The sequence below is a fragment of the Bos mutus genome, chromosome 5 (genome assembly GCF_027580195.1).
Source record: "Bos mutus isolate GX-2022 chromosome 5, NWIPB_WYAK_1.1, whole genome shotgun sequence".
Taxonomy (NCBI): Eukaryota; Metazoa; Chordata; class Mammalia; order Artiodactyla; family Bovidae; genus Bos; species Bos mutus.
In genome coordinates this window covers 22,996,419-23,022,212 of record NC_091621.1, presented here as the reverse complement: position 1 = coordinate 23,022,212, position 25,794 = coordinate 22,996,419, and the positions used below count along the sequence as shown (strand labels likewise).

At 37.8% G+C, this 25,794-nt stretch overlaps 2 protein-coding genes and 1 pseudogene across 2 annotated transcripts in view; 2 read left to right on the top strand and 1 right to left on the bottom strand.

Annotated features, from left to right (window-relative positions):
- XPOT (exportin for tRNA) overlaps nucleotides 1-25,794 on the bottom strand; it is a 172,039-nt gene that overhangs the window by 101,938 nt on the left and 44,307 nt on the right. The window contains exon 3 of the mRNA XM_070370529.1: nucleotides 15,472-15,553. The gene's annotated coding sequence lies outside the window, so the exon portion shown is untranslated. The remainder of the gene's footprint in view (nucleotides 1-15,471; nucleotides 15,554-25,794) is intronic.
- Nucleotides 1-25,794, top strand: part of C5H12orf56 (chromosome 5 C12orf56 homolog) — an 80,574-nt gene that overhangs the window by 40,242 nt on the left and 14,538 nt on the right. Inside the window, exons 4-8 of the mRNA XM_005902539.2 lie at nucleotides 2,825-3,227; nucleotides 6,884-6,957; nucleotides 15,552-15,696; nucleotides 21,037-21,143; nucleotides 21,763-21,852. Coding sequence (XP_005902601.2) covers nucleotides 2,825-3,227; nucleotides 6,884-6,957; nucleotides 15,552-15,696; nucleotides 21,037-21,143; nucleotides 21,763-21,852 — 819 coding nt within the window. The remainder of the gene's footprint in view (nucleotides 1-2,824; nucleotides 3,228-6,883; nucleotides 6,958-15,551; nucleotides 15,697-21,036; nucleotides 21,144-21,762; nucleotides 21,853-25,794) is intronic.
- Nucleotides 14,450-15,379, top strand: LOC106701173 (small ribosomal subunit protein uS8-like; annotated as a pseudogene).

Genomic DNA, 25,794 nt, shown 5'->3' with positions numbered 1-25,794 from the left:
AATTTTTTTATGGAAGAATCATTGTTTTTATTGTTCTGCTTGTTTTTTCTATTTTATACATTAATCTGACTACTTCCTTGAATAGGTGCTTTGCTCTCCATGAAAACTAAATTCCCCATTTTCATATTTAACTTCTTTCTCTTCCTTCTTAAGAATTTAAAAATCAAATAATTATTTTTTTGTATTTGATTTTAAAACTTTTGAAAAAGATGAGAAAGAAGTTAAATAAATTCTACTTAACATTTTTCCTCATTTCTTGATAGAATCAATACACTAGCATATATGTACTTTGTATTTTTAGTCGACCTTGCATCTAATGGATTTTTCTGAAGCTGTTTAATGTTGCCTGTTGCTTTTTGGCCTGTGGCTTTAACTTGATGGTTTCAGCCTCAAGGAGTGAATGTGGCTGTGTTTGATGTGGAGGGGAAAAGGAGAAAAGTCATTTGTGCATAATTTTGATCTTGGAGTTATCTTTTCCAGTTATCTCATTGCTTACTCCTTTATGGCTGGGCTCTCCCTAGAGATACATAATCAGCTCATTAGAAAAACATTTGACTTTTAGCAACCTAGTACTATAAATATGAAGTCGACAAGTGTGGAAATTCAAGGTTCTAGAACTCTTGCTTAATAATGAACTACTCTTTAATCAGACTACTAAGAGTGGGTATTACTGAATCTTAAATGAAAAATACAGTTTAGCTTTATGGTTGGCTTGCTTAATTGGTGAAGCTATAATGTCTGTGGCATTTTAATTTATGCTGTCAAAAAGGTAATCCTTGTTAGAAACTCTTTTTAACTCTCTAAAATAATACATTTTTCATACAACTGAGTAAATTACAGTCACTTCAAGTGGACCTTTCTGTAATTACCTGAAATCATTTTGCTGACCTTTAAGATCAGTTCAGTTCAGTCGCTCAGTCGTGTCCAGCACTTTGCAACCCCATGGACTGCAGCATGCCAGGCCTCCCTGTCCACCACCAACACCCGGAGCTTACTCAAACTCATGTCCATTGAGTCGGTGATGCCATCCAACCGTCTCACCCTCTGTTGTCCCCTTCTCCTCCTGCCTTCAATCTTTCCCAGCATCAGGGTCTTTTCAAATGAGTCAGTTCTTTGCATCAGGTGGCCAAAGTATTGGAGTTTCAGCATCAGTCCTTCCAATGAATATTCAGGACTGATTTCCTTCAGGATGGACTGGTTAGATCTCCTTGCAGTCCAAGGGACTCTCAAGAGTCTTCTCCAACACCTCAGTTCAAAAGCATCAATTCTTCAGTGCTCAGCTTTCTTTATAGTCCAACTCTCACATCCATATGTGACTACTGGAAAAACCATAGCTTTGACTAGATGGACCTTTGTTGGCAAAGTGATGTATCTGCTTTTTAATACGCTGCTTAGGTTGGTCATAGCTTTTCTTCCAAGGAGCAAGCGTCTTTGAATTTCATGGCTGCAGTCACAATCTGCAGTGATTTTGGAGCCCCCCCAAAATAAAGTCTGTCACTGTTTTCACTGTTTCCCCATCTATTTGCCATGAAGTGATGGGACTGGATGCCATGATCTTAGTTTAACATATGTTGTGCCTAAAATGAACATTTTAACCTAATTTCATAACATTATCTAACATAATCTGTGCACTGGCTATTTAATTCAATTCCCATAGAGAAAATTTTAGAAAATATCATCTACAAGAATAAAGAAAAGCTATCACTTTTGAGCACTTGTATGTTCGTGCGTGTGTATGTGCGTGCATACATGTACACATATGTAAAGTCAGTGGAAGAGGGAGCTGAGAATTGACAGTCAGCCTAGTTCATAGCATTGTACAGATGACGAATGAATTCTACACCTGTTTAAAATTAAGAACAAATAAAAACAAAGTGGTTTCCAACTTTCATAGAGGTTCCAGTCTCATAAGGGAGACAAGATTAATTAATATAAAATGATAAAATAGCAATTCAATACAATATAGGGTAATATTAATAGCTAGCACCTACTGAGTGATTAATAGCTAGCATCTATTGAGTATTGCATCTATTTTCTTACTTAATCCTCACAGAAACCCAATAACGTGGTTCTCTTGGTTCCTATTTTAAAATTAGGAAATTAAGGCTTAGGTCAATCAAAGTCACATAACCACTGAGTGGCAGAGCCTGGATTAGAACTTGGATCTCATACTCTGCAACTTCTTAGCCTCTGCCCCTTGCTTCCTTGGGCTGCAGAGAAAAGAAATGGGTCATGGTGAGCTGGAGAGAACAGGGAAGACAAAAGATGGGACAAAGATTGATTCTGAAAAAAAACTGCTGATGCTATTGCAATGATATTGGAAAAATCAGAAGAGTATTAGCAAAACATGAGTCAAAGAAAACACCAAAGAAAACACCAAAGAAAACACCAAAGAAAATCTCTCTTCACATCTCTCCATATGAATAGTTTTTTCTTTATGGTATCCATCAGAAATGCACAATGAAAGAACAATCAAGTTTCAAAACTTGAATGAAAAGTCCTTTCACTAGGAGTATTGGGTTCTGTGAAGGACAGGCATAATGCTTTAGATGTAAAAAAAAAAAAAAAAAGCCTCTTTAAATGACATAGGGTAGAATTCTATTTCTGAAAGCAGGAATATATACTGAAGAATTATACCATAAATCCTCTAGGTCAGTGGTGAACAGCAGGTGAGAGTGAATCACTCCTTTCTCCTAACAAGCATTCCCTTTATATGAAGACTTTTACTTTCAGACTCGAACTGCTGCAATGGGCCACTGGGTTCTCTTTGTTCCTTTCTGTTAAATTCTGAATATTATGTTTAACTCTAAATTCTACCTGACAGGTACCACCAGGAGAGCAGCACAGCATCCAAGGATTCAATTCTCGGCCCTCCTTCAGACCTGAAGAAGCTGTCCCTTCATGGCCAAAGAGCCCGTGGACCCTTACCTAACCCCTCCAGAAGTCGTCAGCTCACATCAGCCAGTAGCAAAGCTAGTGGGCCATTTTGTATAACAGACACAAAAGAACCCCAGGGACTTTCAGATCACAAAGACTCTCTAAGTGAAATCCCTTTCAAGTGCAATGGGAACGGAAATGAGTTTTACTTAGGAAATTCCACCCTGGCTTCCCCTTTACAGAGCAACCCAAACCTAGAGAGAAAGGAGTCAGAACTTCATTTGTATGTTATTTCCACAACGTCATCAATATTTCTGCACTTAAAAAGTTCATGGAACAATTATATTATAGTAAGTACCCTCCTAAGTTAACCTCGGCTTGAGTATTATTTTTTAGGATAGGCTTCCCTGCTCTTCCTACCCATTTTGGAAACTTAACCTTGGGATTTAAGATAGTGAAAGACACAATGCACTGGACAATTAAGGTGATGATTTTATTAGGCTACTGCAATAGGGAAAATGCTCATTAATGAAAAGTGTCTTAAAGAAAAGGTGATGGGCCTGAGGTTTCATGAGGCAGGTAATAAATAGGGGAGTTGGCCATAAGTCTCATGGGAATCAGTGAGGAAGGTTGGAGACAGGTCGTATTTTGGAATATTTGTGAGCAGTGTGGTTTTTTTTACAGTTAGCTGGGGTGATTTCTCAGGCTTCCCAGGTAGCGGTAGTGGTAAAAAACCTGCCTGCCAATGCAGGAGATTTAAGACACACAGGTTCGATCCCTGGGTCGGGAAGATCCCCTGGAGGAAGGCATGGCACCCCACTCCAGTATTCTCACCTGGAGAATCTCATGGACAGAGGAGCCTGGTGAGCTATGGTCCATAGCGTTGCAAAGAGTTGGACACAACTGAAGTGACTTAGCACGCACACAAGGGGTGATTTCTTAACCATTCAGCTTTCAGTGAGGACAAAGCTCAACACTGTCAATATGTTTCATTATTTCTTAGCTGTGGTACTGAAAGTAGGTTAGTGGGAGTCATTGTCATAAGATCAGATAATTTTACAGAGATCACCTGGCTTATGTCCTTTATTTTATAAATGAAGAGACTGAAGGAAAAAAAAATTCTAAGTAACTTACTCAAAGAACTCTCATTTAGTAATCTTTTTATAACGCCAGGATCAGTTTTATAATATGACCCTTTTTAGTTCCCTTCAGTGATATATAACTTTTATTACTGATCTTCAAATATAATAATGTTGAAATGGAAGTCACTCAGTCGTATCTGACTCTTTTCAACCCCGTGGACTATACAGGACTAACTCAGGTCTGCATTGTGGATGGATTCTTTATCAGCTGAGCCACAAGGGAAGCCCAAGAATACTGGAGTGGGTAGTCTGTCCCTTCTCCATCAGATCTTCCCAACCCAGGGATTGAACCCAGGTCTCCCGCATTGTAGGTGGATTCTTTACCAGGTGAGCCATAAAGGAAGCCCTTCTGAGTGAAAAGAGTCTTTCATAATAATGTTGCTGCTGCTGCTGCTGCTAAGTCGTGTCGGTCGTGTCTGACTCTGTGCAACCCCATAGACGGCAGCCCACCAGGCTCCCCCGTCCTTGGGATTCTCCAGGCAAAAACACTGGAGTGGGTTGCCATTTCCTTCTCCAATGTATGAAAGTGAAAAGTGAAAGTGAAGTCACTCAGTCGTGTCCGACTCTTAGCAACCCCATGGACTGCAGCCTTCCAGGCTCCTCCGTCTATGGGATTTTCCAGGCAAGAGTACTGGAGTGGGGTGCCATTGTTAAGAGGTATGAAAGACTCTTATCCCTCAGAAGAAGCTAGGAAGGAGGGGTTTTATAAGAGGCCCAAATTTGGAAGACTGCAAGGCAACTCTAGTTTTTTTCTCATAACACAGTTCAGAATATTTAATGTTTAAATTAAATGCTAAATGTTTAAAATTCATCTGTAAAATTTTAAACAGCTTTCTCCAAATTAAGAATGTATGTGAATCATAAATAGAGGGAAAATCTTGATCTCTTAAGAGAAGGCCTTATATATTCTAATAGAAAACCCAAAACTTAATTGACTTTTAAAAATCTGCCTAAATATTTCAAAATAACTGTTTATGCTTCCAGAATTAACTAACTCCTAGTTTTAAGTACTACTTTAAAATTCTGCAGTAGAGGCATGCTTGGGGTAAGTCAGATGGGCCAACTCATAGCCCTTCTGATGATAAAAGCAACAACAAATAACTAACATGCAGTGTTATTATCAATGTTATTAACTGTGCTGATGCTTTCTGTACATTAACTCATTTAATCTGTACAATAGTCTTATAAGGAAGACTGTTATTCTCATCTCATAGATGAGGAAACTGAGGTATAGGGAAGTTAAATAATATATTCAAGGTTATACAACTAACACAGAACTGGGATTTGAACCCAGATAGACTGATTTTTTTTTCTATGCACTGAAATAATGTGGATGGAGGGGGTTATCCTTATGAGTTGGCAGACATTATTATTAAACAACGTTCTATCCCTTGAAAGAAGGAAAACAAGTAAGCAAATATTTCATATACAAATGATGAATCAATTAGGCTAGCATTTATTCTAGTGAAAACGGTATTAACTCAATATAAACATTTAAAAAAGTGTAACTTTTTTTGTGACATTGTTGGATTCTCTCATTAGGGTGGTTACCCTTGGTTAGTCTTGGCTATCTTCATAGATTTTAGGAAATGGAAAAAAATAATCTCCTAAATCAGGCAGACTTATCTTGGGTAATTGATCTGTTGCGTCTGACATTTCTTTCCTGTTGAGGTATGGAAATGCTCCTGGGAAAAGACATCTTAACTCTCTGTATACTTTCAGGTAAAATTAACCTAAACCATCCAGTTAGAAATTAGCACTCATTCTGATTTTAAGGGTTTCCAACGAGTTGTCTCTGTGAGTAAGCCATTTTATCTGTAAATTTTACCAAAAGTAATTATGATCTCTGTTGTTTAGCATCTCAAATTCTACAAAGACAAAATATGGCAATTCTTCACGCTTATGTTGTGAAGATAACTGCTAGAAAGCTTAATAACTAAGGAATATTCTCAAATTAAAATTCTAGATTTAAGGCAAGGATAACTTTGGAGAGGAAAAAAGGGCAGCTTTTTTAAAAAAAGAAAAAAACATAGAATGATGACAAAACTAGTAAGACAAAGCACATAATCCCCCCTACACACCACCTACCACCATACTCTGTTTATAAGGAGTAAGACAGGAGTTGTTTGGAGCTGTAAATCAGAAACATTTCAGAAATCCCTTCTGACCTGTCTGTTAAGCCTCAAAATAAACAAAAAATTATTTAGAGAACTTGCTGAACATTACATGCCAGTTTGTTTTAAGACCCAGAATGAATGGGAAATGGCAACACTAACAATTTAAGGAAAAAATAACCCCATTAAAGGGGGAACAGGTAAAAAAATTATTGTATATCTTGGCAATGTAATACTGTAATTATTAAAAAGACTGAAGTAAATCTATATATATAGATATGAAGAACTGTCCACTACGTATTAAGTGAAAAAAAGACCCCGGATTAACATGTGATATGATGTGGCTAGTATTAAATAAATATTATAAATATATATCATCTAATGTGTAAATATTATAAATGTATGTTATAATTAATATGTTTTTATCTGCCTGAAAGAATATAAACCAAACCAACAACAGCAAGGTGTTTTGAAAATTGAGACAGAAGAGGTGAGGGATAGGGAACTTTTTATCATTTATACATTTCTGTACTGTTTGATGTTGATACAATGAGCAAGTGTTATGTTTAAAACTTTTAAAAAACTATGTAAGGAAAAATTCCCTGTGGTATTATCAAATACTGGAATGAGTTACAAATCATGTACTGTAGAAGGGATTAAAGAATAGATATATGATATTGACTAAAAGTAAGCAGAATTGATTTTCATTCAACAAAAATTCTAACTATTCCCACTTTTTTCCTCTTTCAGAAAGCTACTCTTTTACAAGATCCCCTATATGTTAGTGAGCTCAGTCCTGCTACTGGAAGTCAAAAGCCATACAGGTAAGAAGTGATGACAGGTCAGAGTTACATAGGAGGTTGGGGGTGGGGGTGTTGTTCTCTTTGCCTCTCCTAACTCTGTGAGTTGCTGACCATCACATTTATATCTATATCACTTCATGCCCTGACTTGCAAATACTATAATCTATGGGACATCACTTCTTGTATGTGTCACAGGAGCCAAAACGTCAGCATATTCAAAACAGGGCTCAGCCTCTTCCTTCTGTGACTTGACCTTCTGTCTATGTTTCCTAAACAGGGCATGATGTCAGTATCTCCAGACAGCCTAAGCCAGAGTCTTGGATCCCCAGATGCCCACCCTCTACATCCAGTCATCACCACATGATTTACTGTACCTATTGAATATATCTGGATAACACCCACTTCTTTCCACTGCCATATGCTCATGTCCAATTATTTCTGTTTTGGGCTCCCACCAGTATTTTCCTTGCTCGTCTCTGCCTTCACTCTTGCACCTTGATAGACCTTTCCTCAGCATGACAGAGGAATCTTTCAGAAGCACAAATCTGATCATGTCACTTCTCCCTTAAAGCCTTTGAAGAGCTCCCCAGTGCCCTTAGAATTGTCTACACTCTACAACACCTTTTTACAAATCTTCCTGATATCTCTTTATTTTTCTCCCCTCAACTGTTGTGTCTCCCACACTCCTACCTTAAATTCCTGATCCAAGAGAACTTGTAGGTCTCAAAAAGCTCCCTGTTCATCTGGATCCTAACATGATGGTCTCCATTCTAGAACTTACCTACTTCTCTTCTTCCTCTGCATAGAAATGTCAGCTCAAGTCTTAACTCATTATCCCTTTTTCTAAAAATCATTTCTCAAAGTAAGTTAAGAGGGCCCCTCCATAAAATCCTGTGGTTACACAACTTGTAGCACTGTCTTCTCTGTATTATGGATTGCTTGTTTACATGCTGCCCCATTAGGAAATATGATCCTTAAGGGGAGACTGTACCTTGGTCACTAGCACATAGTAGACTGCCAGTAAGCTTTATACAATGAATGAATGAATGAATGAATGAATGAAATAAGATAGAGGCTGGACCTTATATGCAAGACAAAGGAACTTGGATTTTATCCAGACTTCATAGTACTACTATGTTCTCATCACAGTCAGCCTTACATTGAAGCAGTTACTTGTGATGTGACTATTACTGCCAATAGATTTTGAGCTTTTGGAAGGCAATGGACTTCCTTTGTGGCTCAGGGGTAAAGAATCCACCTGCAATGCAGGAGTCGTGGGTTTGATCCCTGGGTCAGGAAGATCCCTTAGAGAAGAAAATGACAATCACTCCAGTATTCTTGCCTGGGAAATCACATGGACAGAGGAGCCTGGAGGGCTACAGTCCATGGGGTCACAAGAGTTGGACACAACTTAGTAACTAAATCATCACTGCCACCCTGGAAGGCAAGAAGGATGTCTTATTAATTTTTGTATTTTTCTTACTTAAAACAGTGCTTTGCACAAAGAAAACACTCTGTGAATTGATGATTCCAATAACTTTGATATTAAGTCATAAGTGAGTTTTGAGAGATTTACGATAAGTGACATATACTGGGGGTGATGCAAATAAACTAAGGGAAAGTTTAATTTTAAAAGTTACAATTCATTCCCCATTAAAAGGACCCAAAGTTCCTTGGAAGAATGACTAATTCTAGGCCTGTGACAGGAAATACACAAATGAATTTGAAACAGCTTGAGGCAGAATGCAAAGAGCAACAGGGCCCAAACTAAAGGGCACAGGAGCACCCATGAAGGGGCTCCTTATTTAGCCAAAGATAGGACAACATGAGATCAGAAAAAATAATGAATGAGATGGTTAAAACATAATGAATATATAAAAATTCCAAAGTGTATAATGATGTATCATGGAAAGTCCTCTCTCCTACCCTTCTTCTGTTAAGAAATAAAAAATACATTAAATTTCATTAGAAGTAAATAGGGCATTAATTCATTTCTCTGCAAATAAGCAAACAAATGCAAAGAATTAAGCATTTATCCTGCCTTTCCTGCATAAACTGTAGTTAGTTCAGGGTAACCAAGTAGCTCAAGTTGATGAGAACAAATTTAATTTTACAGAATTCCAGTTAATAAATGTGGAAGGTTTGAGAGAAATAGAAAATTACCATTTTTCCAACCGCAAATGAAATAAAAGATTCATGCAATGATCTCAATGGATGGAACTATTAGATAGAAAGGTGAAGTGGAACTTCAAAATCGAGGGATCATGTAAATAACTAAACCATTGATCAGTTTTAGCATCACTTAACTGGGATGCTCTAATGAGGCACTTAAAAATTTTGTGCCTCATTATTTGACATAACATGAAACAAAGAGCACCACCTATGGCACATCTTTGCTCAGACAATTAAACTGCTTTGTTGTGGTTTAGTCCCTCAGTTGTATCTGACTACTTTGCAACCTCATGGACTATAGCCCGCCAGGCTCCTCTGTCCATGGGATTGCCCAGCCAAGAAATTGCTTCTCCACAATTAAATTGGAATCTGACTTAAAGTGTGGGTGTGTCAGCCTTAAGAAGGAATGAAATTCTGATACATGTGACAATATAGATGAGCCTTGAAGACATAATGCTATGTGAAATAAGTCAGTCATAAAAGGACAAATATTTTATGATTCCACTTATATGAGATACCTAAAATAGGCAAATTCATAGAAACAGAAACCAGAATATGGGTTACCAGGAGCTAGGGAGAGAGAGCAATGGAGACTTACTGATTGATGGATTCAGAGTTTCTGTTTGGGATGATGAAAATGTTCTGGAAATGGGTAGTAGTGATGTTGCACAATATTATGATCACACTTACTGCTGCTGAATTGTATTAATATACCTGAAGATGGTTAAAATGGCAGATTTTATGTTATGTATATTTTATCTCAGAATTTTTAAAGGTATGTGTGTGTCTGTGTGTGTGTAAGGCAATAGATAAAACGAGACTGGCAAAATGTTGAAAATTACTGAAGCTCAGTGATGTGTATGTGGGGTTTCTTATGTGATTTTCTCCATTTTTGTGTATGAAAATTTCCATAGTTAAAGTTTTTAAAAGACCTAAGAAACACAGTAAGCAAATATAACCATTATCTTATTTAGATCTTGATTTTAGCAAGCCAAATATATAGCAAGCAATATATTTAGCAAGTCTTAAAAATATATTTTAAGGCAAGAGAGAACATTTGAATACAGACTGGGTATTAGACAATACCATAGAATTACTGATAAGTTTGTTTGTGTGATAATGATGAGTTTGCAAGGAAATGTTCCTTTTATTTTGAGATATGTTCTGAGGTATAGGGGTTAAATAACATAATGTTTGGGATTTCTTTTTTAAAAAGATGATTATCTAAATAGCTTAGAATTTCTACATGTTTTCATATGTTTACTCTAAAAAAGTATCCGTTTTAATTTTGGTGCTATATTGTATAAAGTGATTCTAAAGTTAATTGTATAATAAAACAGGCTCTCACTTTGTGTGGCTTGAAATTTATCCCTGGAGGCAAGGAGAGGTCTGCCTCTATCTGGACTCAGGAAAAGCATATTTCTTGCAAAGTTAATTACTAAAGGCAATAAATATATTTAAAGTATAGTAATTTAATGTACCACGAAGGATGCAAATATATGTACAAGACACATAGGAAATGGTCTGTACCTACAAGGCACCTTCAGTTTAAAAAAAAGTAAATATTCTTTGGGTTTTCAAGTTAGGATTCTGTCACAGTTGTGAGTTCTGTAATCTGATTATTGTGAATATATACACTGGGCTTCTGAGATAATGTATGAAAATCCATTCCAGCTATAAAGTATGATACAAATGTAAGGTATGCTGCTGCTGCTGCTGCTAAGTCTCTTCAGTTGCGTCCGACTCTGTGCGACCCCATAGACGGCAGCCCACCAGGCTCCCCCGTCCCTGGGATTCTCCAGGCAAGAACACTGGAGTGGGTTGCCATTTCCTTCTCCAATGCATGAAAGTGAAAAGTGAAAGGGAAGTCACTCAGTCGTGTCCAACTCTTCGAGACCCTATGGACTGCAGCCTACTAGGCTCCTCCGTCCATGGGATTTTCCAGACAAGAGTACGGGAGTGGGGTGCCATTGCCTTCTCCGAATGTAAGGTATAACTGATGTTAAATGTTTGTAAAAATGAAAAAAAATACAGGAAAAATAGAACTTATCATTAAATCAAGAATTCTCCTGCCACGTTGTTTGGGTGAGGTTTTGTTTTCTGGCTCATGAAATACAGAATATCTGTTGACTTTAGTATAAAATTTCCTCTTATTCCTAAACTGAATAATGGAGTCTTCTGGCACTAGACTTTTTCTTATTTAAATTAGTCAAAGTCTGTCATCTATGTAAAAGCAAATATTCTCTGAATTTTCAGAGAAACTGTGATTATCCATAACTTCTCTGTAGAAATATAGACTACTGAATCTAATTTGAATTTATGATGTAAGATAAGACCTCACTTTACATATGAATTGATTTTCAGTATGAAGAGATTACTGTGCTTTTTCTTTTGAAATTTGTTTTTGCCTTTTTGAAAAAAATAGTTTGATATTATAATCTATTATCATAGGTGCCAAAAGATTAAAAACAGTTCATTTCTATATGAATCTTAGCAAATTGCTGACTCCCAGTGGGAAAAACTGGAAACTCAATTTCAAAATGATTGTGCTGATACTGTATTTTTTCTGGGCTTTTGCTTTTCTAAGCTCATTTGTTTGTGAAAACTACATTTCTGCTGTTTTTTTGAGTTCTCAGCAAAGGGATTTTATGGTTATTTTTAAAATATGAAATATTTATTGCCATATCAAATATGGCAATAATTTGAAATGGGTATATATAGGGAAGCAAGATCTCAAAGCTTATTCCTATTTAGATAATATTTATTAAATATTTACTGTATGCTAAGCACATGTAACTAAATATCAAAGTAACTAAAGTATCAAAACAGCCCAGTGGGATAGGTACTATCATCATCCCCATCTTACAGATGGGAAAACTGAGGTATAGAGACACTAGGACACTTGCCCTTGGTACTCACTCAGAGGAGCAGGGGCAGATCTAGGATACCGGTCAGTCTATCTGACCGTGCCCCCATACTCAAAATCATGTTCATCTGCCTCTATGACTGTTATTACTGAATTCTTTTCTTTTTTAAATTCAGGTATAGTTGATTTATAATATTATATGTTTTAGGTATACAACATTGTGATTCATAATTTTTAATGATTATAGTCCATTTAAAATTGTTATAAAATATTGGCTATATTCCCTGTGCCGTATGATATATCCTTGCAGCTTATTTATTTTATACACAGTAGTTTATACTCTTAATGCCCTACCTCTATCTCGCCCCTCGTGCCTTCTCTCTCCTCACTGCTGACTACTAGTCTGTTCTCTGTAACTGTGAGTCTATTTCTTTTTTGTTATATTCATTAGTTTGTTTTATTTCTTAGATTCCACATATAAGTGATATCATACAGTATCTGCCTTTTTCTGTCTGACTTATTTCAATTAGCATAATACCCTCCAAGTCTATCCATGTTCTACAAATGGCAGGATTTCATTCTTTTTTATGGCTGAGTAGTATTCCTGTGTGTGTGTGTGTGTACACACACACACACATATATGGCTTCCCTGGTGACTCAGTGATAAAGAATCCGCCTGCCAATGCAGGAGATACAGGTTTGATCCCTGGGTCGGGAAGATGCCCTGGAGAAGGAAATTGCAACCCACTCCAGTATTCTTGCCTGGGAAATCCCATGGGACAGAGGAGCCTGGCAGGCTATAGTCCATAGAGTCACAAGAGTTGGATATGATTTGGCAACTAAAACTATACACACACACACACACACAAACATACATACCATATCTTCTTTATCCATTCATCTGCAGAGGTTACTTACATCCATTAGCCATTGTAAATAATGGTGCTATGATCATTGAGGGTACATGTATCTTCACATTAGTGTTTTAATTTTTTTTCAGTTAAGTATCCAGGAATGGGTACTTGAGTGACATGGTAGTTCTATTTTTAGTTTTTCGAGTAACCTCTATCCCCTTTTCCATAGTGGCTGCACCAATTTACATTCCTGCCAACAGTGTACAAGTGAAAAAAGTGAAAGTGAAAGTTGCTCAGTCATGTCCAACTCTTTGTGACCCCATGGACTATTCAGTCCAGGGAATTCTCCAGGCCAGAATACTGGAGTGGGTAGCCTTATCCCTTCTCCAGGGGATCTTCCCAACACAGGGATAGAACCCAGGTCTCCCTCATTGCAGGCAGATTCTTTACCAGCTGAGCCACAAGGGAAACCCAAGAATACTGGAGAGGGTGGCCTGTCTCTTCTTCAGGGGATCTTCCCAACCCAGGAATCGAACTGGGGTCTCCTGCACTGCAGGTGGATTCTTTACCAACTGAGCTATCAGGGAAGCCCTAACAGTGTACAAGGATTCCTTTTTTTCCCACATCCTTGCCAACATTTGTTATCTGTGGCCTTTTTGATGGCTAAGATTGATCTCTTCGTGTTCATTTCTACTCTGGTGTCTTCACTAGAAAAGAGACTATTTTTCAGGAAGTCTTAATTTTTATGTTAATAAGAGAGGTTCATTGATTGGATAGAAGAGAGCATCTTAGATTTATTTTTTTAAATAAAGTGGGAGGTAGTGGGCAAGAACCAAGATTCTATGTAGTAGTATTAGAATAAATGGCTGATAACAAGATTTCTAGAATAAGTGGTAAAAATATTTTTACCTTGAGTCAGAAATTCTAAGACATTTCCATTGATCTACACAGAACATGAAACAGCTCTCTTACTGTTACTTTACACCCTGCTTTTCTGAATCACTGGTTGTGTAAGCTTGGACAGGCTACTTAACTTAATGTCCTGTAAATGCGATAGTAATTCCCAGCTCAGCCACCTAGTGACACTGAGTGAGCTAGTCCATGAGGAGTACCCAGGCCAAAGCCTGCCACAGAGTCAGTGCTCAGGTAAGTGCAGTTGTTACTGCTGAGCACAGTGGGAGATGGAAACAACATCCAACCTGTTAATGGTTTTTCAAGTTGTTGCAAATCAGCTGAGGGGCCAGGACAAGTACACAAAGAACTGCAATGGAGTGAAGTATGGAAAAAAGGCTATGGGAGAGGGTCTCCATGGTTGGTAGAATTAGGGAAAGCCCTAAGGAGAAGGTGTTAACTCATTTCAGCGAAGCCAGCTTTTCCTGAAGTGTGGAATGGACATGGGGCAATGATGTGGGGTGACTTCATGTGGTTTTCTGACATGGCATGAAATGACTTTGAATTCCACGGTAAAAAAGTGATTCTCTTTTCCAACTCGTCTGATCTCATCAGGGAGAATCTCTTGACTTGGTGCCAGTAGAGGCAGCTCTCTAACACACTCATCTGCTCTTTTGTCAAAGGGAGAGCAGACTTCAGGCTCAAAATAGGGAGCATCTACTTGGTTGGTTTCAAGCTGTTTTTACAGTTACCTGCTAATTATAGCAAACAGTACTGGTTTTTCCCTTGTGAAGTAGTAATAAAAAGTTTTCTTCATAAAGAAATTTCTCTAAGAAAAAATGAGTTGATTTAAAGGAAAAACAGTATGCAAATAATATTACATATGATTCATGGATTATGGTAAATGGTATACAAACAAACTCTGAGAGAGACTAAGAAAGAGGGACAGAAGATTCGGGATAGGTACAGCTCGAGTAAAGGGGCATGGTAAGAAATGTGTTTGGAGAGTAATAAACAGTTCAATTTAGAGGCTTCCCCAGTGGTTCAGCAGTAAAGAATCTGCCTGCAGTGCAGGAGATGCAGGAGATGAGAGTTCGTTCCTGGGTCAAGATCTCCTGGAGGATGAAATGGTGACCCACTCCAGTATTCTCACCTGGAAAATTCCATGAACAGAGGAGCCTGGAGAGCTACAAGGAGCAGTTTTCATTACTGATAAGTAATTAAGTTAGAAGTACAAAATTATATTAATATTCCATTAGTCCTCTTTCTGCCATCTTCCCATGCTGCCATGATGGTGGCACCATGAATGTCCTGGCTAATGCTTTCAAGAGTATCAACAATGCCTCAAAGAGAGGCAAACGTCAAGTTCTTATTAGGCTGTGCTCCAAAGTCATCTTCCATGATGAAGCATGGTTACATTGGCGAATTTGAAATAATCGATGATCACAGGGCTGGGGAGATTGTTGGGAACCTCACAGACAGGCTAAATAAGTGTGGAGTGATCAGCTTCAGATTTGATATGCAACTCAAAGATGTGGAAAAAGGGCAGAATAACCTGCTCCTGTCACATCAGTTTGATCTCACTGTACCAACAACCTCAGCTGGCATCACGGACCATGAATAAGCAAGATGAAAACACACAGCAGGGAAAAGTCCTTGAATTCTTTTTTTAGGGATGTAATACATACATGCAAATAAAATGCCTCAGGGAACTAAAGAAAAAAATTCCATTAGTAACAAAGTTTTACATACCTGTCAATAATTGTTGATATTTCTCAACTGCTGTTTCTTATCATTTTTTTCCCATGGCAAATTTTCTTTTCTTTCTGTAGATCTGAGGAGAAAATTAAGCACTTTGGTCAGCTTAAATCTGAACTTTTTCTTAAAGACAACACGTTGAGGAAGATACTTTGTTTAATTACAGAACTTAAAGTAACAGCCCAGAAAAACTTCATTCTGAAAAGACTTTTCTGGAAAGTAGGTGTTTTGTCTTATTTTTAATCTTTAAAACTTGTTTTACCTGTTTATCAAATGCAGCATATTCAAGCATAAAGTAAAATAGAAATAAATATCTTGTATTCTGATGCTGTAAAAAAATGTTGATTAAATTTAATGCAATCGTCTTGATGCTTGAAATGCTGTGATGTAATCAGTGTATATGTGTGTGCTGGAGCCAGGGAGATGGAAGAGAGGAGAGAAGTAGCAAAAAGATGGTAGCTCACATGGGCTGGGTTGACAGAATGAAAAAAAGAGAGAGGGTCGGGGGAAGCTCCTGGCATGCAAGAAGTATAAGACAGTGAGATAAAGCAGATATCAAGAAGTTTTATGTGCATGTTCCCCTAAAACAAAAATAGAATTAAATACACTTTTAAGTGTAGGATTGATATATTTAAAAAATTTTTTATTGTGGTAAAAGTCATATAATACAAAACTGCTGCTGCTGCTGCTAAGTCGCTTCAGTTGTGTCTGACTCTGTGCGACCCCATGGACTGCAGCCCACCAGGCTTCTCCATCCATGGGATTCTCCAGGCAAGAACACTGGAGTGGGTTGCCATTTCCTTCTCCAATGCATGAAAGTGGAAATTGAAAGTGAAGTCGCTCAGTCGTGTCTGACTCTTAGCGACCGCATGGACTGCAGCCTACCAGGCTCCTCTGTCCATGGGATTTTCCAGGCAACAGTATTGGAGTGGGGTGCCATTGTCTTCTCCCAATACAAAACTATCTTAACCATATTTAACTGTACAGTTCAGTGGCACTAAGTACATTCACCTTGTTAAAGATGACTCCTGGGCTTCCCTGGCAGTTCAGTGGTAAAAAATCCACCTGCCAGTGCAGGAGACATGGATTTGATCCCTGATCCAGGAAGATTCCACAGGCTGCGGAGCAACTAGGCCTGCAGGCCACAACTACTGAGCCCACACACCCTAGAGCCTGTGCTACACAACAAGAGAAGCAATGAGAAGCCTGAGTATCACTAGAGAGTAGCCCTTGCTTGCCACAACTAGAGAAAAGACTGCACAGCAACGAAGACCCAGATAAATAAACAAATATATAAATAGACAGACAGACTGGTGGGCCGCAGTCCGTGGGGTCGCTAAGAGTCGGACACGACTGAGCGACTTCACTTTGACTTTTCACTTTCACACATTGGAGAAGGAGATGGCAACCCACTCCAGTGTTCTTGCCTGGAGAATCCCTGGGACGGGGGAGCCTGGTGGGCTGTCGTCTATGGGGTCGCACAGAGTCGGACACGACTGAAGCGACTTAGCAGCAGCAGACAGACAGACATAAATAAATAAAATAATTTTTTAAAAAGGTGACTTCTGAGAAGTCAAAGCAATCTAGCTCTCCCACTCGGCAAGTTACAGACTTACTCTGGAAGACTGATTTAGTGTCATTCGGTTTTAGGTAAAGGCATTGAGAAGCCCAGGTGAGTCCTGGTACTGTGCTAATGAGGCTACTGGCCTCATACATAGTTGCTGCCATTTTATTGCACAGTTGGGAGGTGCACAGCTTCCCCCACCATACAAGACAGTCCTGGCTATTTCTTAGATTCTGAGTGCTTCACATGTCTGACGACCAACCATCCTGGTTTACCCAGAGTAAGGTAACAAACTGTTCCAGTGTGTCTGGGACTGAGGAAGTTCATGGCACTTGGGGCTTGTAGTGCAAAAGCTAGACCAATTGCAAGCAAATTGGGATGGCTGATCACCCTAACCAGAGGGCACAGTAGCTATAGAGGATAGTCTGTCAAGTGTTCCCAGCATTGAGGCAGGTAGGGATGATGTAGTGCTGTATCATCTAAAATGCTTGTGCTAGACAGACCCTGTTAGGAATACACCACATTATTAGCTTAGAGCCAGCTCTAATTTTTGGTTCTTGGGTAAGAGGATGGGAAATTATATATATTTGTAAATTATAATAAAATTAGTATAATTTGAATAATTATAATTATAATTAATTGTATTCAATAATTTGAATAATTATAGCCATATTCTTATAATACAATTATTATAATAATATAATAAACAACATAATATTATATAATTATAGTAATATATATAGTTGACCCTTGAACATTAGTTTGAACTGCTTGGTCCATTTATATGTTAATTTTTTCAATAGTAAATACTACAGTACTACATGATCACATTTGGTTGAAGCCATGGGTATGGAGTCACAGATATGGAGGGCTGACTGTAAGTTATACTCAGATTTTTGATGGTGAAGAGGATGAGCACTTTTAACTCCCCCCAAACCTCTACCCCTTGTTGTTGAAGGATCAACTGTGTATCATTTTCCCTTTTAAAAATCAACTTTATTGGGGTATAATTTTCCTCTGTTAGGTAATTTTTATTCTTCTATTACAATAAAACTTTAAAATTTTGAAAACACTTTTTCATAGACTGACTAAACTGAAAGCTTCAGGAATACAGATATCGTGTCCAGTTAGTCTGTTTTGCTTAAGATGTTATTTGCATTACTTCGAATAGTATTGCCACATGGCTGGATTAAATAGTTATATGTTCAATGAATGAATGAAAGAGTTCTCTATTTTTTTTTTTTTTGGCCAAACCGTGTGGCATACAGGATCTTAGTTCCCCAACCAGGGATCAAACCCGTGTCCCCTGCATTGGGAGCTTGAAGTCTTAACCACTGGACTGCCAAAGAAGTCCCAAAAGAGTTGTCTAGATATGTTTTTTCCCAACCCTTCATTTTTTATTCATGAAGTTTTTTTCCTTCAGTTTTTAAACATATAAAATTTACCATCTTAACCATTTTTAAGTGTGTAGATCAATGTTATGTATCCATGTTGTGTAACCATCACTACCATCCATCTCCAGGCCTCTTTTCATCTTACAGAACTGAAACTATACTCAATAAACAATAATTCCTCATTTCCCCTCCCCCAGCCCCCGGCAACCATGATTTTCCTTTGTGTTTCTATGAGTTTGATTATTCTAAACACCTCATGTAAGTGGAATCATACAGCATTTATCATTTTGTGATTGACTTATTTCACTTGGCATGATGTCTTCCAGATTCACTGAAGTGAAAGGATATGTCAGGATTTCCTTCCTTTTAAGGCTGAATAATATTCCAGACACGTAATACCACATTTTATTTATCCATTCATCCACTGATTAGCACTTGGATTGCTTCTGTGTTTTAATTATTGTGAATAATGTTGTTATGAACATGGATGTGTAAATATCTCTTTAAGACCCTGCTTTCAATTCTTTTTGGAGCCCAGTTAGAAGCAGAATTGCTAAATCATATAGTAATTCTATTGTTAATTTTTTTAGGCACTGCCATACTGTTTTGCACAGCAGCTGTACCATTTTACATTCTCACCAGCAGTGCATAAAGTCTCCAGTTTTTCCACTCCTTTTATTTACTGGTTTTTTGAAGCAGTCATTCTGATGGGTGTTAGGGTGTGTCTAGTAGTTTTGATTCACATTTCCCTAATGGTTAGTGACATTGAGCAGTTTTTCCCATGCTAACTGGCAATTTGTATATCTTCTTCAGAGAAATACTGGGGTCCAATTTACATATAATTAAATGCACATATATTTTAAGAGTTTAAAGAGTTTTAACATACAGTTTAAAGAGTTTCAGCAAAGGTATATAACTGTATAAGCACCACCCAATCACGATTTAGAACATTTCTATCACCTCTTAGGGCTAAATTGTGCCCTCTGGCACTCAGTTTCCTCTGGCCCATGTCCTCAGGCAACTATTGTATTTTCTGTCATAGATTAATTTTGCTGTTCCTAGAATTCCAGTTACATGGAGTTGTACTGGAGTTTGTGTTTGGCTTCTTTTTGACATAATGTTTTTGAGATTCTTCCATGTTGTTGCTAGTAGGTGGAAGATATTTTAAACGTGAAAATTCCTGAACCACTGAGCAGGTGGGAGATTACAATAATCACTGATATTTATTAAGCATGTATAATATGTTGAGTACAGTTCAGGCTTTACGAATAATGTCTTATCAATCCTAACATCAACTTCATGAGGTGATTCTATTAATTCCATTTTAGAGATGAAGAGCTATAGAATATATAAGTAATTTGCCAAACATCCTGCACCTACCCAGTGGCGGAACTGGGCTTCCTAGGTGGCTCAAGTGGTAAAGAATCCACTTGCCAATGCAGAAGATGTGGGTTTGATCCCTGGGTTGGGACAATCTCCTAGAGGAGGAAATGGCAACCCACTCCAGTGTTCTTGCCTGGAGAATCCCATGGACAGAGGAGCCTGGGGGCTACAGTCCATGGGGTCGCAAAGAGTTGGACACAACTGAGCACACATGCAGCCTGGCTCCAGAGTCAGCGTGTAAAGCTACCATACTCTGCTAATTTACCAGGGCACTGGGCAAATCCCAGCACTTCTCAGTGGGCCAAGGTGTCCATTTGCCCCTCTTCTCCTTCCCATTCTCCATTTGCCATCCCGGCCTTTTCTCATGCCACATTAACTACATAAGAGCAAACATGTACCTGTCTAAACAAGGAGTCTAGGTTGCCACAAGTAAATGAAAAAGTCCTGGGGAGAAAAGGAACAACAGATAGATAGAAAACAGAAGCAATTACATCCTATTTCTCATTAGTACCAACTTGCCTCATTTCATGGGCCAGTGCTTATTGTCGTGCTCAATTATCTCATGAGACTGGATAGGAACACACAAAAAAAATTTGTTTCCCCACTCTTAAGTCAGTGTTTATTTTGGCAGAAATGGCAATCTACATTTCCACTGTTTTAACAGAAGTATTATAATCATTCTGCACCATCTTCACAGGCTGTACCACTGCCATTCATTTGTTTTTGAATTAGTAAACATTTCACAATGAGTGCTTTTCTAGACATATTCTCACAAAAGCCATATTACTTTGGAAAGGCTGGATATATAGAGGCCCCCATTTAACACCTTGTTATTCCAGGTGACTTAATGACTTGCCTAAATTATATACCTACTTCTGGACGATCTTCAGTATTAATGGTGAAGCTGTCTCCCAGCATCACCTGCTCATTTTTAGCTCTGGCTCTGTTCAGTAGGACAGTGGTCTCCTGGTTTTAAGTAAAGGTATGTTTTCAATTTGGGTTATGCTAACGTTAATGACAGAGATTATAAATCCCTTTCTCCCTAATCAAAGAACAAATAATTTCTTATTTTTATTATGGAAGAATCGAGTTTTGCCAACAGGTAACTCAGGGAGGCCTGGCATGCAGCAGCCCATGGGGTCGCAAAGAGTCAGACAAGACTGAGCGACTGAACTGAACTGAACTGAATTACCATTTCTTTCCTGCTTGCTTTCACAGACCAGTGACCTTTTCTATTTCCTAGTGAACAAACTTCATGAATACTTGCCAGAGTCTAGGGATAAGAATGCACTTCACAATAGAAGCCAAAGGGCTGATGAGCTGGTGTAAGTACTAACTGGATAATCACAGATATTTTTTCCTTAGGATGTTAAATAAATAGAAGGCACTGGGCAAAATATGTACTGTTTTAATGATAAATAGTGCTGCAAATTTTGCTTCACATAGATTTTTTAAAATAGCATTTATTTTGTTCTAATTGTGTGGTCAAAAACTACACAAGGAACTAGTAATACTGGCTGTCCCCAAAGGGGAAAAAAATCAATTTTTTTTACATTTGAAATTTTACATTTTTTTACATTTGAAATTTTGAAAAATTACCTACTTGAAACAGTTAAGATGATTAAATTTTGTTTTAAAATAGTGTGATTATCATTAAAACTTTGCAAAAAATAAGTACAAAAATCAATATGATAATGACTTGTAATCCTGACATGCACTTATTAATTTATTCATTCAACAAATATTTCTGAGTGCTTACCATGTAGCCATCACAGAGTAGGCTTGCAACCAATGCTGGCGATTTGATATATAGAATTTCCTTCCTATACTTTTTTTAAATGGGTATCTGAATGTAATTCTATTAAGGATTACTGATTTTGTGAAATTCTGAACTCATAATGAAGTCATGCCATTTCTGTGACATTTTTCCTCTCTGTTTTACAGGGTGTGCATTGAAATTATACAGACTCTGGGACGGATGTTCAGAGAAACAGAAACTGAGTCATTGCGCCTGAACATATTAGCAGCTAAGAAGTAAGGCCTTTTAAAAATTGAGATCTTGTAGCTGCAACCCACTAACTACTCTTTCGAGTGTCTTCTAGAACTCATAATTCTCTGACTTCTCTGCTTGATCCCTTTGTAAATATATTAAACTCTTTTGTCTCTCACTTCCTTCTGTGATGAACAGATTAACTGGTGCAAACTGAGTTCTCTCTGATTACTGAGGGCACAAAGATTCTGTTATCCTAAGTTTATCTTTTGTCATCATCTGAAGACCAAGGGGCTTTCCCGGTGGCTTAGTGGTAAGAATCTGCCTGCAATGCAGGAACTGCAGGAGACACAGGTTTGATCTCTGGGTTGGGAAGATCCCCTGGAAGAGGGCATAGCAACCCACTCCGGTATTCTTGCCTGCAGAACCCCATGGATAGAGGAGCCTGGTGGGCTACAGTTCATAGGGTCGCAAAGAGTCGGACACGACCAAAACGACTTAGGATACATACAATCTTGGAGTGCATATTGGAGGGTAAGAGGTGTAATAAAGTTACTCCAAAATATGTGTCCCAGAGAAGAGAGAAATTTACATCTTTCTTACATATTAGTCCAGAGTAAAGAGCCATGCTTTTTGCTATAAGACCAGCCAGAGACCTAGGTTTCCTCCTTTTTGTTGCTCTACTGTCTTCTATCATATGCTATCTTTGTCCTCATGGTTAGCTGGCTGAACTTCTTGCCTTCACCACACCCTGTGGGAATCAGGAAGGGCAAATAAATTTCTTCTTCTTTTTACTTAGGAATATATTTTTATTTACTTGTTTTTTTAATTGGAGTATAATTGCTTTATAATGTTGTTTAGTTTCTGCTGTACGACGACGTGAATCAGCTGTAAGTATACATACATCCCCTCTCTCGATCTCGTCTGCTCCCCCTTCCGCCCTCCCCACTGCTGCAAATCCTGCTCCTCTAGGCCATCACAGAGCATCCAGCTGAGCTTCCTGTGCTATATAGCAGCTTCCCAAATTTCTTTTTAAAGCAAGGCACAGAAGACTTTTGTTGTTGTTGTTCAGTCACTAAGTCAAGTTCCACTCTTTGAGACCCCATGGACTGCATAATAGTTTTGCTTTCCTTCTATTGGTGAGAATTTTAGGCATACGGCATTTCTAGCCACAAAAAAGGCCGCAAAATGTGTCTGTAGTTGGACTTCTATATGCCTAGCTAAACTTTAGATGGCAATGGGACAGCTGTTATTCAAAGGAAGAATGGGAGAATGTATAGTGTGGGACAATAGCATTCTTTGCCACAGAAAGTGTGTGTTTGCATATTAGCTGTTGGACCTTTTTATGAGATTTATAGGCTATGAATTATATCCCTGGGCAATGGTCTGGCTAAAATCTTAATTTCCTCCCACCCTTTTAATCAACTGTTTATCTACATTTCTTGCATCATAAAGTGGAAGAAGGAGGAGCGCCATGGACTCTGAAACATTTGAACTGGAAGGAAGAATAAGAACTTTTAGTACTATTTTGTCCAGGCTATTTATTAGAGACTTTTACAAATAAATTTTACTGATAATGGTCATTAGCATATCTTAAGCAACTTGCTGTGTGTCAAGGACTATAGGCATACTGTGCTTTACAGCAGGGTGGTCAAATGTTTCTGCAAAAGGCTACATAGTCTCTGTTGAAACTACTTAATTCTGCCATTGTCACAAAAGCAGCCATAGACAATATGCAAAGGAAAAGGCACAGCGGTATTCCAATAAAGTTTTATTTATAAAAACAGGCTCTGGGCTATTGGGCCTGCAGGCCATAGTTTGTTGACCCCTACTCCACAGCATACAAGGAAAATATACTGCTGTTTTCTCTGCATACTTTTTTTTTTCTGCATACTTCTTTATGTAGTTGACAATACTGCCCTTTTCCCAATATCCAAGAGAGAGATTCAAAATTATGTCTGATATTTATGTCTTCTCCCACACTGAAGTTATTGCTAAATCACGTTACCCCCTTGGTCCACCTTTTGGTCTCTACTTTTCTTTATCCTAATTGGAGAAAATCATTCTTACCAATCTCTGTTGGAAAGTGTTGCATTTTAATTGCTCTGTCTTAACTTGGTTCTGCCACATCAGCCCTACTGTATCAAGCTTCTTTCCTGATACAACAAATTCTTCTCATGTTCTTTGGTACATATAGTATATTGCTATAGTTGGTTGTAATATTAACTTTTCAGTCAATTTTTATATTCATAGTGGTCAAATCATGTTATCTGTACCATTAACTAGCACAACTAATAATCTATTGCCATGTAACAAATTATTGAGTTGGTCAAAAAGTTCATTTGGGTTTTTCCATAGATCTTACAGGAAGACCCGAATGAACTTTTTGACCAACCCAATACCACAAATTTAGTGGCTTCAATAATATCTGACAGTTTCTGTGGATCAGGAAATCTGGATACAGCTTAGCTGGCTCCTCTGCTCAGGGTCTCACAAGGATGTAATCAAGGTGGTTGGCTGGGGCTGCAGTCTCAGGCTTGGGGCCCTCTTCCAAACTCATTTGGGTAGTTGTTAGCAGAATTAATTTCCGTATAGCTGTAAAACTCATGACAGCTTGCTTCTTGGCAGGAGAATATCTCTGAGCTCAGAAAAGGCCCAAACTCTCTTTTAAAGGACTCGCCTCATTAGCTTAGGCCCACTCAGGATGATCTCTCTTTGATTAACTCAAAAGTCAACTCACTGGGGATCTTAATTACATTTGCAAAATTTCTTCACCTTTCTCATCTAACATAACTTAATGACGAGAATGAAAGCCTAATATGTTCCCAGGTCCTGACCATACTTTAGGGAAGGGATCATATAGAGTGTATATACTACAGGATGCAAATCTCGGAAGCCATATTAAAACTCTGCTTACCAAAATAACACAGAATGACTTATGAGACCATGAATGTGCCCTTCAAAGTCTGTACTTTAAGATACTGTAATATTAAAAAAAATCTTACACTGGGAATAACAATCTAAACAATAAAAGTATCAAACTGTTGGTACCATTTTTAAGGGTGTGATGTCAACCCTAAGGTGTCTATTATAATGAGTCAGGATGAAATACCATTTTAGAATAAAATTTATTTTATCTGTTATTGACTTTATGGATTTTAAATTGAGTTGGCAGAAGGGACAGATTGCAGAAGGGATAGATTTAAAATTAAATTCCATTTGAGAAAATAAAAAAACATTTATTCATTTCAGCATTTTCCTCTTTATTTCTTTCGTAAAGAGATTTTATTAGTTCAACCCACTTCATTGTATTCTTGAAATATGCCATAACCCTTCCTTTTTTTCAGTACTCTTATGGTTGAAGTCATGTATTCAACTTACCACAGGGACTCAGAATTTGAGAGTACCTCCCTTTAGCCTAGGATATATGATAGTTTGAAAAGAAGCTGTTGCTGAAAATAAAGGACTATAATTAAATATTACAGTGAATGGAATATCAATTCAAACTTAGTATCAGGAAAGCTTCTAAATAGATTATTTTGTTGATTTTGGAAGTATCTTCTGAAAATAGACTGGCTGTTTTAAAACAGCCTGAATAAAACATTAGCAAATATCCTGTAGGACATATCCTGCTTTTTTTGAGCAATGTGGTAACTGACAATGTGCTAACTTCTTTTGCAGATATGAGAACTAGATTTGTTTTTTGAGTTGGTGAACGGAGGGGAATTGCATTTTTATTAGAATTTTGGTAAACTTATCATGGTAATGATTTAAATGACTGTAAAAAGATTAGGAAGCCTCCAAATATTACTAAATAAGATTGTTTATATTCTTTATTCCCTTATGAAAGGAATGCTTAAGAATATAGAGGATTTTTATATAGTCCTATATGTACATTCTTTTATTGCTCCTCTATGTCAAAACTTCTCTGATATTGTCTTCAATTAGGGAACGGATTTTTCTAGTGGTCTGCCTTCAGCTTTTTT